The 14,900-nt window shown below is 39.3% G+C and overlaps 1 protein-coding gene across 1 annotated transcript in view; it reads left to right on the top strand.

Annotated features, from left to right (window-relative positions):
• The window catches only part of dapp1 (dual adaptor of phosphotyrosine and 3-phosphoinositides), a 46,962-nt gene that overhangs the window by 19,539 nt on the left and 12,523 nt on the right, over window positions 1–14,900 (top strand). The window contains exon 4 of the mRNA XM_079262007.1: window positions 12,050–12,180. Within this exon, the coding sequence (XP_079118133.1) occupies window positions 12,050–12,180 (131 nt within the window). The remainder of the gene's footprint in view (window positions 1–12,049; window positions 12,181–14,900) is intronic.

Raw genomic sequence — 14,900 nt, 5'->3', positions numbered from 1 at the left:
TCCTCATTCCCAGGAGTAATTTACTCATTCCCAGGATTACTTTAGCCATTCCCAGAATTACTTATTCCCAGGATTACTTTACTCATTCCTAGGATTAATTTACTAATTCACTGGATTACTTTACTCATTCCCAGTATAACTTTACTCACTCCCAGGATTACTTTACTCATTCCTATAATTATTTTACTCATTCCTAGGATGACTTTACTCATTCCCAAGATTACTTTACTGATTCCCAGGATTACTTTACTGATTTCCAGGATTACTTTACTCATTCCCGGGATTACTTTAGTCATTCTCAGGATGACTTTACTCATTCCTGGGATTACTTTACTCATTCCCAGGATTACTTTACTCATTCCCGGGATTACTTTAGTCATTCCCAGGATGACTTTACTCATTCCTGGGATTACTTTACTCATTCCCAGGATTACTTTACTCATTCCCAGGATTGTTTTACTCATTGCAGGATTACTTTACTTATTCCTCAGATTACTTTACTCATTCCTAGGATTACATCACTTATTCCCAGGATTGCTTTACTCATTCCCAGGACTACTTTAGTCATTCCCAGGATTACTTTACTCACTCCCAGGATTACTTTACTCACTCCCAGGATTCCTTTACTCATTCCTATGATTATTTCACTCATTCGCAGGATTACTTTTCTCATTTCCAGGATTACTTTACTCATTCCCAGGATTAATTTACTCATTCCCAGGATTACTTTACTTATTCCTAGGATTATTTTACTTATTCCCAGGATTACTTTAATCATTCCCCGGATTACTTTACTTATTCTAGTGATTACTTTACTCATTCCCAGGATTACTTTACTCATTTCCAGGATTACTTTACTCATTCCCCGGATTACTTTACTTATTCTTGTGATTACTTTACTCATTCCCAGGATTATTTTACTCATTTCCAGGATTACTTTACTCATTCCCAGGATTACTTTACTTAGTCCCAGGATTACTTTATTTATTCCCAGGATTACTTTACTCATTCCCAGGTTTATTTTACTCATTCCCAAGATTACTTTCCTCATTCCCAGGATTAATTTACTCATTCCCAGGATTACTTTACTTATTCCTAAAATTATTTTACTCATTCCGAGGATTACTTTAATCATTCCCTGGTTTACTTTACTCGTTCTCAGGATTACTTTACTCATTCCCAGGATTACTTTACTCATTCCCAGGATTACTTTACTTATTCCAGTGATTACTTTACTCATTCCCAGGATTACTTTACTGATTCCCAGGATCACTTTCTCATTCCCAGGATTACCTTACTTGTTCCCAGGATTACTTTACTCATTCCCAGGATTACTTTACTCATTCCCAGGATTGCTTTACTTATTCCCAGGATTACTATACTTATTCCCAGGATTACTTTACTCATTCCCAGGATTACTTTACTCATTCCTATAATAATTTTACTCATTCCTAGGATGACTTTACTCATTCCCAGGATTACTTTACTGATTCTCAGGATTACTTTACTGATTTCTAGGATTACTTTACTCATTCCCGGGATTACTTTACTCATTCCCAGGATTATTTTACTCATTGCAGGATTACTTTACTTATTCCTCAGATTACTTTACTCATTCCTAGGATTACATCACTTATTCCCAGGATTGCTTTACTCATTCCCAGGACTACTTTAGTCATTCCCAGGATTACTTTACTCACTCCCAGGATTACTTTACTCACTCCCAGGATTCCTTTACTCATTCCTATGATTATTTCACTCATTCGCAGGATTACTTTTCTCATTTCCAGGATTACTTTACTCATTCCCAGGATTAATTTACTCATTCCCAGGATTACTTTACTTATTCCTAGGATTATTTTACTTATTCCCAGGATTACTTTAATCATTCCCCGGATTACTTTACTTATTCTAGTGATTACTTTACTCATTCCCAGGATTACTCTACTCATTTCCAGGATTACTTTACTCATTCCCCGGATTACTTTACTTATTCTAGTGATTACTTTACTCATTCCCAGGATTACTTTACTCATTTCCAGGATTACTTTACTCATTCCCAGGATTACCTCACTTAGTCCCAGGATTACTTTATTTATTCCCAGGATTACTTTACTCATTCCCAGGTTTATTTTACTCATTCCCAAGATTACTTTCCTCATTCCCAGGATTAATTTACTCATTCCCAGGATTACTTTACTTATTCCTAAAATTATTTTACTCATTCCGAGGATTACTTTAATCATTCCCTGGTTTACTTTACTCGTTCTCAGGATTACTTTACTCATTCCCAGGATTACTTTACTCATTCCCCGGATTACTTTACTTATTCCAGTGATTACTTTACTCATTCCCAGGATTACTTTACTCATTCCCAGGATTACTTTACTGATTCCCAGGATCACTTTCTCATTCCCAGGATTACCTTACTTGTTCCCAGGATTACTTTACTCATTCCCAGGATTACTTTACTCATTCCCAGGATTGCTTTACTTATTCCCAGGATTACTTTACTTATTCCCAGGATTACTTTACTCATTCCCAGGATTACTTTACTCATTTCTATAATTATTTTACTCATTCCTAGGATTACATTACTTATTCCCAGGATTACTTTACTCATTCCCAGGACTACTTTAGTCATTCCCAGGATTACTTCACTCACTCCCAGGATTACTTTACTCACTCCCAGGATTCCTTTACTCATTCCTATGATTATTTCACTCATTCCCAGGATGAATTTACTTATTGCCAGGATTACTTTACTTATTCCCAGGATTACTATACTCATTCCCAGGATGACTTTACTCATTCCCAGGATTACTTTACTGATTCCTAGGATTACTTTACTCATTCCCAGGATTACTTTACTCTTTCCCAAGATTACTTTACTCATTCCCATGATTACATTACTTATTCACAGGATTACTGTACTCATTCCTGGGATTACTTTACTCATTCACAGGATTGCTCTGCTCATTCCTCGGATTATTTTACTAATTTCCAGGATTACTTTACTTATTCCTAACATTACTTTACTCACTCCCAGGATTATTTTAGTCATTCCTAACATTAATTTACTAATCCCCAGGATTACTTTACTCATTCCCAGGATTACTTCACCCATTCCCAGGATTACTTTACTTATTCCTCGGATTATTTTACCCATTCCCAGGATTACTTTTCTCATTCAGAGGATTACTTTACTCATTCATCGGATTATTTTACCCATTCCCAGGATTACTTTTCTCAATCCTAGGATTACTTTATTCATTCCTAGGATGACTTTTCTCATTCCCAGGATTACTTTACTTATTCCCAGGATTACTTTTCTCATTCCTAGGATTACTTTGGTCATTCCTAACATTCCTAACTCATTCGTAAGAATACTTTAGTCATTCCCAGGATTACTTTACTTATTACTAACATTTCTTTACTCATTCCTAGGATTACTTTACTAATTCCCAGGATGACTTTACTCATTCCCAGGATTACTTTACTGATTAACAGGATTACTTTCCTCATTCGTAAGAATAATTTACTCATTCCCAGGATTACTTTACTTATTCCTAGGATTACTTTTCTCATTCCTAGGATTACTTTACTCACTCCCAGGATTACTTTACTTATTCAAAGGATTAATTTACTCATTCCTAGAATTACTATACTCATTCCCAGGATTACTTTAGTCATTTCCAGGATTATTTAACCATTCCTGGGATTACTTCACTCATTCCCTGGATTTTTTTCTTTTACTCATTCCCAGGATTACTTTACTCATTCCCATGATTACATTACTGATTCGCAGGATTGATTTGCTCATTCCCAGGATGACTTTACTTATTCCCAGGATTACTTCACTCATTCCCAAGATTACCTTACTCATTTCCAGGAAGACTTTACTCATCCCCAGGATTACTTTACTCATTCCTAGGATTACTATACTCATCCTCAGGATTATTATACTTATTCCCAGGATTACTGAATTGCTTCCCAGGATTACTTTGCTCATTGCTAAGATTACTTTACTTATTCAAAGGATTACTTTACTCATTCCCAGGATTACTTTACTCATTTCCAGGATTACTTTACTCATTCCCAGGATTACCTTACTTAGTCCCAGGATTACTTTATTTATTCCCAGGATTACTTTACTCATTCCCACGATTACTTTACTCATTCCCAGGATTACTTAACTTCTTCCCAGGATTGCTTTACTCACTCCCAGGATTACTTTACTCATTCCCAGGATTACTATACTTATTCCTAGGATTATTTTACTCATTCCCAGGATTACGTTGATCATTCCCTGGTTTACTTTACTAATTCCCAGGATTACTTTCTCATTCCCAGGATAACTTTACTCATTCCCAGGATTACCTTACTTATTCCCAGGATTACTTTATTTATTCCCGGGATTACTTTACTCATTCCCAGGATTGCTTTACTCATTCCTAAGGTTACTTAACTTATTCCCAGGATTACCTTACTCATTCCTAAGATTACTTTACTTATTCCCAGGATTACTTCACTTATTTCCAGGATTACTTTACTCATTCCCAGGATAACTTTACTCATTCCTAGGATTACTATACTCATTCTCAGGATTACTTTAGACATTCCCAGGATTACTTTACTCATTCCCAAGATTACTTTACTTATTCCTCATATTATTTTACTCATTCCCAGGATTATTTTACTTATTCCCAGGATTACTTTACTCATTCCCAGGATTACTTTACTCATTCCCAGGATTACTTTACTTATTCCCAGAATTACTTTACTCATTCCCAGGATTACTTTACTTAGTCCTCGGATTATTTTACGCATTCCCAGGATTACTTTACTCATGCCCAGGATTACTTTCCTCATTCGTAAGAATAATTTACTCATTCCCAGGATTACTTTACTTATTCCTAGGATTACTTTTCTCATTCCTAGGATTTCTTTACTCACTCCCAGGATTACTTTACTTATTCAAAGGATTAATTTACTCATTCCTAGAATTACTATACTCATTCCCAGGATTACTTTAGTCATTTCCAGGATTATTTAACCATTCCTTGGATTACTTCACTCATTCTCTGGATTTTTTTTACTCATTCCCAGGATTACTTTACTCATTCCCATGATTACATTACTGATTCGCAGGATTGATTTGCTCATTCCCAGGATTATTTTACTTATTCCCAGGATTACTTTACTCACTCCCAGGATTACTTTACTCATTCCCAGGATTACTTTGCTTATTCCCAGAATTACTTTACTCATTCCCAAGATTACTTTACTTAGTCCTCGGATTATTTTACGCATTCCAAGGATTACTTTACTCATGCCCAGGATTACTTTCCTCATTCGTAAGAATAATTTACTCATTCCAAGGATTACTTTACTTATTCCTAGGATTACTTTTCTCATTCCTAGGATTACTTTACTCACTCCCAGGATTACTTTACTTATTCAAAGGATTAATTTACTCATTCCTAGAATTACTATACTCAGTCCCAGGATTACTTTAGTCATTTCCAGGATTATTTAACCATTCCTGGGATTACTTCACTCATTCCCTGGATTTTTTTTACTCATTCCCAGGATTACTTTATTCATTCCCATGATTACATTACTGATTCGCAGGATTGATTTGCTCATTCCCAGGATTATTTTACTTATTCCCAGGATTACTTCACTCATTCCCAGGTTTATTTTACTCATTCCCAAGATTACTTTCCTCATTCCCAGGATTAATTTACTCATTCCCAGGATTACTTTAGCCATTCCCAGAATTACTTATTCCCAGGATTACTTTACTCAGTCCTAGGATTAATTTACTAATTCACTGGATTACTTTACTCATTCCCAGTATAACTTTACTCACTCCCAGGATTACTTTACTCATTCCTATAATTATTTTACTCATTCCTAGGATGACTTTACTCATTCCCAAGATTACTTTACTCATTCCCAGGATTACTTTACTCATTCCCATGATTACATTACTGATTCGCAGGATTGATTTGCTCATTCCCAGGATTATTTTACTTATTCCCAGGATTACTTTACTCACTCCCAGGATTACTTTACTCATTCCCAGGATTACTTTGCTTATTCCCAGAATTACTTTACTCATTCCCAAGATTACTTTACTTAGTCCTCGGATTATTTTACGCATTCCAAGGATTACTTTACTCATGCCCAGGATTACTTTCCTCATTCGTAAGAATAATTTACTCATTCCCAGGATTACTTTACTTATTCCTAGGATTACTTTTCTCATTCCTAGGATTACTTTACTCACTCCCAGGATTACTTTACTTATTCAAAGGATTAATTTACTCATTCCTAGAATGACTATACTCAGTCCCAGGATTACTTTAGTCATTTCCAGGATTATTTAACCATTCCTGGGATTACTTCACTCATTCCCTGGATTTTTTTTACTCATTCCCAGGATTACTTTATTCATTCCCATGATTACATTACTGATTCGCAGGATTGATTTGCTCATTCCCAGGATTATTTTACTTATTCCCAGGATTACTTCACTCATTCCCAGGTTTATTTTACTCATTCCCAAGATTACTTTCCTCATTCCCAGGATTAATTTACTCATTCCCAGGATTACTTTAGCCATTCCCAGAATTACTTATTCCCAGGATTACTTTACTCATTCCTAGGATTAATTTACTAATTCACTGGATTACTTTACTCATTCCCAGTATAACTTTACTCACTCCCAGGATTACTTTACTCATTCCTATAATTATTTTACTCATTCCTAGGATGACTTTACTCATTCCCAAGATTACTTTACTGATTCCCAGGATTACTTAACTGATTTCCAGGATTACTTTACTCATTCCCGGGATTACTTTAGTCATTCTCAGGATGACTTTACTCATTCCTGGGATTACTTTACTCATTCCCAGGATTACTTTACTCATTCCCGGGATTACTTTAGTCATTCCCAGGATGACTTTACTCATTCCTGGGATTACTTTACTCATTCCTGGGATTACTTTACTCATTCCCAGGATTACTTTACTCATTCCCAGGATTGTTTTACTCATTGCAGGATTACTTTACTTATTCCTCAGATTACTTTACTCATTCCTAGGATTACATCACTTATTCCCAGGATTGCTTTACTCATTCCCAGGACTACTTTAGTCATTCCCAGGATTACTTTACTCACTCCCAGGATTACTTTACTCACTCCCAGGATTCCTTTACTCATTCCTATGATTATTTCACTCATTCGCAGGATTACTTTTCTCATTTCCAGGATTACTTTACTCATTCCCAGGATTAATTTACTCATTCCCAGGATTACTTTACTTATTCCTAGGATTATTTTACTTATTCCCAGGATTACTTTAATCATTCCCCGGATTACTTTACTTATTCTAGTGATTACTTTACTCATTCCCAGGATTACTTTACTCATTTCCAGGATTACTTTACTCATTCCCCGGATTACTTTACTTATTCTAGTGATTACTTTACTCATTCCCAGGATTACTTTACTCATTTCCAGGATTACTTTACTCATTCCCATGATTACTTTACTTAGTCCCAGGATTACTTTATTTATTCCCAGGATTACTTTACTCATTCCCAGGTTTATTTTACTCATTCCCAAGATTACTTTCCTCATTCCCAGGATTAATTTACTCATTCCCTGGATTACTTTACTTATTCCTAAAATTATTTTACTCATTCCGAGGATTACTTTAATCATTCCCTGGTTTACTTTACTCGTTCTCAGGATTACTTTACTCATTCCCAGGATTACTTTACTCATTCCCAGGATTACTTTACTTATTCCAGTGATTACTTTACTCATTCCCAGGATTACTTTACTGATTCCCAGGATCACTTTCTCATTCCCAGGATTACCTTACTTGTTCCCAGGATTACTTTACTCATTCCCAGGATTACTTTACTCATTCCCAGGATTGCTTTACTTATTCCCAGGATTACTATACTTATTCCCAGGATTACTTTACTCATTCCCAGGATTACTTTACTCATTCCTATAATAATTTTACTCATTCCTAGGATGACTTTACTCATTCCCAGGATTACTTTACTGATTCTCAGGATTACTTTACTGATTTCTAGGATTACTTTACTCATTCCCGGGATTACTTTACTCATTCCCAGGATTATTTTACTCATTGCAGGATTACTTTACTTATTCCTCAGATTACTTTACTCATTCCTAGGATTACATCACTTATTCCCAGGATTGCTTTACTCATTCCCAGGACTACTTTAGTCATTCCCAGGATTACTTTACTCACTCCCAGGATTACTTTACTCACTCCCAGGATTCCTTTACTCATTCCTATGATTATTTCACTCATTCGCAGGATTACTTTTCTCATTTCCAGGATTACTTTACTCATTCCCAGGATTAATTTACTCATTCCCAGGATTACTTTACTTATTCCTAGGATTATTTTACTTATTCCCAGGATTACTTTAATCATTCTCCGGATTACTTTACTTATTCTAGTGATTACTTTACTCATTCCCAGGATTACTCTACTCATTTCCAGGATTACTTTACTCATTCCCCAGATTACTTTACTTATTCTAGTGATTACTTTACTCATTCCCAGGATTACTTTACTCATTTCCAGGATTACTTTACTCATTCCCAGGATTACCTTACTTAGTCCCAGGATTACTTTATTTATTCCCAGGATTACTTTACTCATTCCCAAGATTACTTTCCTCATTCCCAGGATTAATTTACTCATTCCCAGGATTACTTTACTTATTCCTAAAATTATTTTACTCATTCCGAGGATTACTTTAATCATTCCCTGGTTTACTTTACTCGTTCTCAGGATTACTTTACTCATTCCCAGGATTACTTTACTCATTCCCCGGATTACTTTACTTATTCCAGTGATTACTTTACTCATTCCCAGGATTACTTTACTCATTCCCAGGATTACTTTACTGATTCCCAGGATCACTTTCTCATTCCCAGGATTACCTTACTTGTTCCCAGGATTACTTTACTCATTCCCAGGATTACTTTACTCATTCCCAGGATTGCTTTACTTATTCCCAGGATTACTTTACTTATTCCCAGGATTACTTTACTCATTCCCAGGATTACTTTACTCATTTCTATAATTATTTTACTCATTCCTAGGATTACATTACTTATTCCCAGGATTACTTCACTCATTCCCAGGACTACTTTAGTCATTCCCAGGATTACTTCACTCACTCCCAGGATTACTTTACTCACTCCCAGGATTCCTTTACTCATTCCTATGATTATTTCACTCATTCCCAGGATGAATTTACTTATTGCCAGGATTACTTTATTTATTACCAGGATTACTTTACTCATTCCTTGGATTACTTTACTCATTCCTAAGATTACTTTACTTATCCCCATGATTACTTTTCTCATTTCCAGGAATATTTTACTCATTTTCAGGATTACTTTAATCATTCCCTGGTTTACTTTACTGATTCCCGGGATTACTTTCTCATTCCCAGGATTACTTTACTCATTCCCCGGATTACTTTACTTATTCCAGTGATTACTTTACTCATTCCCAGGATTACTTTACTCATTTCCAGGATTACTTTACTCATTCCCAGGACTACTTTAGTCATTCCCAGGATTACTTTACTCACTCCCAGGATTACTTTACTCACTCCCAGGATTCCTTTACTCATTCCTATGATTATTTCACTCATTCCCAGGATGAATTTACTTATTACCAGGATTACTTTATTTATTACCAGGATTACTTTACTCATTCCTTGGATTACTTTACTCATTCCTAAGATTACTTTACTTATCCCCATGATTACTTTTCTCATTTCCAGGATTACTTTACTCATTCCCAGGATTACTTTACTCATTCCCAGGATTACCTTACTTATTCCTAGGATTATTTTACTTATTCCCAGGATTACTTTAATCATTCCCTGGTTTACTTTACTCATTCCCAGGATTACCTTACTTAGTCAAAGGATTACTTTATTTATTCCCAGGATTACTTTACTCATTCCCAGGATTACTTTACTCATTCCCAGGACTACTTTACTCATTCCCAGGATTACCTTACTTAGTCCCAGGATTACTTTACTCATTTCCAGGATTACTTTACTCATTCCCAGGTTTATTTTACTCATTCCCAAGATTACTTTCCTCATTCCCAGGATTAATTTACTCATTCCCAGGATTACTTCACTTATTCCTCAGATTATTTTTCTCATTCCAAGGATTACATTAATCATTCCCTGGTTTACTTTACTCGTTCTCAGGATTACTTCAGTCATTCCCAGGATTACTTTACTCATTCCCCGGATTACTTTACTTATTCCAGTGATTACTTTACTCATTCCCAGGATTACTTTACTCATTTCTAGGATTACTTTACTCATTCCCAGGATTACCTTACTTAGTCACAGGATTACTTTATTTATTCCCAGGATTACTTTACTCATTCCCAGGATTACTTTACTCATTCCCAGGTTTATTTTACTCATTCCCAAGATTACTTTCCTCATTCCCAGGATTAATTTACTCATTCCCAGGATTACTTTACTTATTCCTAAGATTATTTTACTCATTCCGAGGATTACTTTCATCATTCCCTGGTTTAGTTTACTCGTTCTCAGGATCACTTTACTCATTCCCAGGATTACTTTACTCATTCCCAGGATTACTTTACTCATTTCCAGGATTACTTTACTCATTCCCAAGATTACCTTACTCATTCCCAGGATGACTTCACTCATTCCTGGAATTACTTTACTTATTCCTAGGATTACTTCACTCATTCCCAGTATTACTTTACTTATTACCAGGATTACTTCACTCATTCCTTGGATTACTTTACTCATTCCTAAGATTACTTGACTTATCCCCATGTTTACTTTTCTCATTTCCAGGATTACTGTACTCATTCCCAGGATTACTTTACTTCTTGCCAGGATTACTTTCCTCATTCCCAGGATTAATTCTCTCATTCCCAGGATTACTTTACTTATTACTAGGATTCCTTTACTCATTCCTATGATTATTTCACTCATTCCCAGGATGAATTTACTTATTACCAGGATTACTTTATTTATTACCAGGATTCCTTTACTCATTCCCAGGATTACTTTAATCATTCCCTGGATTAATTTACTCATTCCCAGGATTACTTCACTAATTCCTAGGATTATTTTACTCATTCCCAGGATTACTTTAATCATTCCCTGGTTTACTTTACTGATTCCCGGGATTACTTTCTCATTCCCAAGATTACTTTACTCATTCCCAGGATTACCTTACTTAGTCCCAGGATTACTTTATTTATTCCCAGGATTACTGTACTCATTCCCAGGATTACTTTATTCATTCCCAGGTTTATTTTACTCATTCCCAAGATTACTTTCCTCATTCCCAGGATTAATTTACTCATTCCCAGGATTACTTTACTTATTCCTAAGATTATTTCACTCATTCCCGAGGATTACTTTAATCATTCCCTGGTTTACTTTACTCGTTCTCAGGATTACTTTACTCATTCCCAGGATCACTTTCTCATTCCCAGGATTACCTTACTTATTCCCAGGATTACTTTATTTATTCCCAGGATTACTTTACTCGTTCCCAGGATTACTTTACTCATTCCCAGGATTGCTTTACTTATTCCCAGGATTACTTTACTTATTCCTAGGATTACTTTACTCATTCTTAGGATTACTTTACTCATTCCCAGGATGACTCTACTCTTTTCCAGGATTACTTTACTCATTCCCAGGATTACTTTACTCACTCCCAGGATTACTTTACTTATTCCCAGGATTACTTTACTTATTCCCAGGATTACTTTACTCATTCCCAGGATTACTTTACTTATTCCTATTATTACTTTACTTATTCCCAGGATTACCTTACTCATTCCCAGGATTACTTTACGTCTTTTTAGGATTACTTCAGTCATTCCCAGGATTACTGTACTTATTCCATGTGTACCAGCACATTCCCACATGGTGACCTTTCCTTTTTTTCCACCAGGAACCCTCATTGTGCTACGGAGTCCGTACCCCTGGAGGGTGGAAGAGCCTTCCATCTATGAGTCTGTCCGAGTCCACACAGCCATCCAGACGGGCCGCACAGAGAACGACCTGGTGGCAAACGCACCTTCAGTACGTCTGTCAATCACAAATCAACTGACTCAAGTTTTTTCACTTTGTAATGACAAAAGAGACAAGAATAGTATTTTATTCATCTTTCTCTGCATCTCTCTGAGACAGGATGTCACTCATGTTTGTAATATTACGCAGCTGGAAGAAGCTTCTAGAAAGCTGTTTTAAATGTGATCTGAAGGACAAACCCAGGTCCAGGAGAACTCCAAGGTTCCTTGTGAAACCTTTTCGCAAATGATCAGCAAACTCTTTATCAGAACTGGAACTTGCTTCAAAACACTGGAGGTTTAAGAAGGTTTAAGAAATAATAATCATAACAATTTTCTAATTTCTGTTTGTTTCTCATTTATATTTAACTTCTTAGATTAATAGTTTAGTTACTATGATCGAAAGTTGGCTTGTATGTATATGTGTTGATACTGGCGAGTGCGTATATGTATGTATGTATGTATGTGTGTGCATAGATCTGTGTGTGTGTGTGTGTGTGTGTGTGTGTGTGTGTGTGTGTGTGTGTGTGTGTGTGTGTGAGTGCCGCTTATCCGGGGTCGGGTTGCGGGGGCAGCAGCCTAAGCAGGGAAGCCCAGACTTCCCTCTCCCCAGCCACATTTGCCAACTCTGCAGGGGGATCCCGAGGCGTTCCCAGGCCAGCCGAGAGATATAATCCCTCCAGCGTGTCCTGGGTCTTCCCCGGGGTCTCCTCCCAGAGGGACGTGCCTGGAACACCTCACCAGGGAGGTCCAGGAGGCATCCTGACCAGATGCCCGAGCCACCTCAACTGGTTCCTCTCGATGCGAAGGAGCAGCGGCTCTACTCTGAGCCCCTCCCGGATGACCGAGCTCCTCACCCTATCTCTAAGGGAGAGCCCGGCCACCCTGCGGAGGAAACTCATTTCAGCCGCCTGTATACGAGATCTCCTTTCGGTCACGACCCACAGCTCATGACCATAGGTGAGGGTAGGAACGTAGATCGACTGGTAAATCGAGAGCTTCGCCTTCTGGCTCAGCTCCTTCTTCACCACGACAGACCGGCGCAGAGCCCGCATTACTGCAGACGCCGCACCGATCCGTCTGTCGATCTCACGCTCCATCCTTCCCTCACTCGTGAACAAGACCCCGAGATATTTAAACTCCTCCACTTGAGGCAGGACCTGACTCCCGACCCGGAGAGGGCAATCCACCCTATTCCAGCTGAGGACCATGGTCTCAGATTTGGAGGTGCTGATTCTCATCCCAGCCGCTTCACACTCGGCCGCGAATCGCTCAAGCGAGAGCTGGAGATCACGACCAGATGAAGCCAACAGGACCACGTCATCCGCAAAAAGCAGGGACCCAATCCTGAGGCCACCAAGTCGGATCCCCTCAACACCTCGGCTGCACCTAGAAATTCTGTCCATATAAGTTATGAACAGAATCGGTGATAAAGGGCAGCCTTGGCGGAGTCCAACCCTCACCGGAAACGAATCCGACTTACTACCGGCAATGCGGACCAAGCTCTGACACCTGTCATACAGGGACCGGACAGCTCGCACAAGGGGATCCGGTACCCCATACTCCCGGAGTACCCCCCACAGGAGTCCCCGGGGGACACGGTCGAATGCCTTCTCCAGGTCCACAAAGCACATGTAGACTGGTTGGGCAAACTCCCATGCCCCCCCCCAGGACCCCAGAGAGGGTATAGAGCTGGTCCACTGTTCCGCGACCAGGACGAAAACCACACTGCTCCTCCTCAATCCGGGATTCGACTATCCGGCGGACCCTCCTCTCCAGGACCCCTGAATAGACCTTACCAGGGAGGCTGAGGAGTGTGATTCCCCTGTAATTGGAACACACCCTCCGGTCCCCCTTCTTAAAAAGGGGGACCACCACCCCAGTCTGCTAATCCAGCGGCACTGCCCCCAATGTCCATGCGATGCTGCAGAGGCGTGTCAGCCAGGACAGCCCCATAGCATCCAGAGCCTTAAGGAACTCCGGGCGGATCTCATCCACCCCCGGGGCCTTGCCGCCAAGGAGCTTTTTGACCACCTCAGCGACTACAGCCCCAGAGATAGGAGAGTCCACCCCTGAGTCCACCAGCTCTGCTCCCTCATGGGAAGCCGTGTTGGTAGGATTGAGGAGGTCTTCGAAGTATTCCCTCCACCGACCCACAACGTCCCGAGTTGAGGTCAGCAGCTCCCCATCTCCACTGTACACAGTATTGACGGAGCACTGCTTCCCCCCCCTGAGCCGCCGGATGGTGGACCAGAATCTCCTCGAAGCCGTCCGGAAGTCTTTCTCCATGGCCTCGCCGAACTCCTCCCATGCCCGAGTTTTTGCCTCGGCAACAGTCGAAGCCGCATGCCGCTTAGCCCGCCGGTACCCATCAGCTGCCTCCAGAGTCCCACAGGCCAAGAAGGCCCGATAGGACTCCTTCTTCAGCTTGACGGCATCCCTCACTGCTGGTGCCCACCAACGAGTCCTGGGATTACCGCCACGACAGGCACCAACAACCTTGCAGCCACAGCTCCGGCCGGCCGCCTCAGCAATAGAGGCACGGAACACAGCCCATTCGGACTCAATGTCCCCCGCCTCACCCGGGACATGGTTGAAGCTCTGCTGAAGGTGGGAGTTGAAGCTCGCTCTGACGGGGGACTCAGCCAGACGTTCCCAGCAGACCCTCACAACACGTTTGGGTCTGCCAGATCTGACCGGCTTCCTCCCCCACCATCTGAGCCAACTCACCAC

Source organism: Telmatherina bonti (assembly GCF_933228915.1).
Source record: "Telmatherina bonti genome assembly, chromosome: 22".
NCBI lineage: Eukaryota > Metazoa > Chordata > Actinopteri > Atheriniformes > Telmatherinidae > Telmatherina > Telmatherina bonti.
The sequence above is the reverse complement of the archived record's forward strand: the minus strand, read 5'-3'. Positions and strand labels throughout refer to the sequence as shown.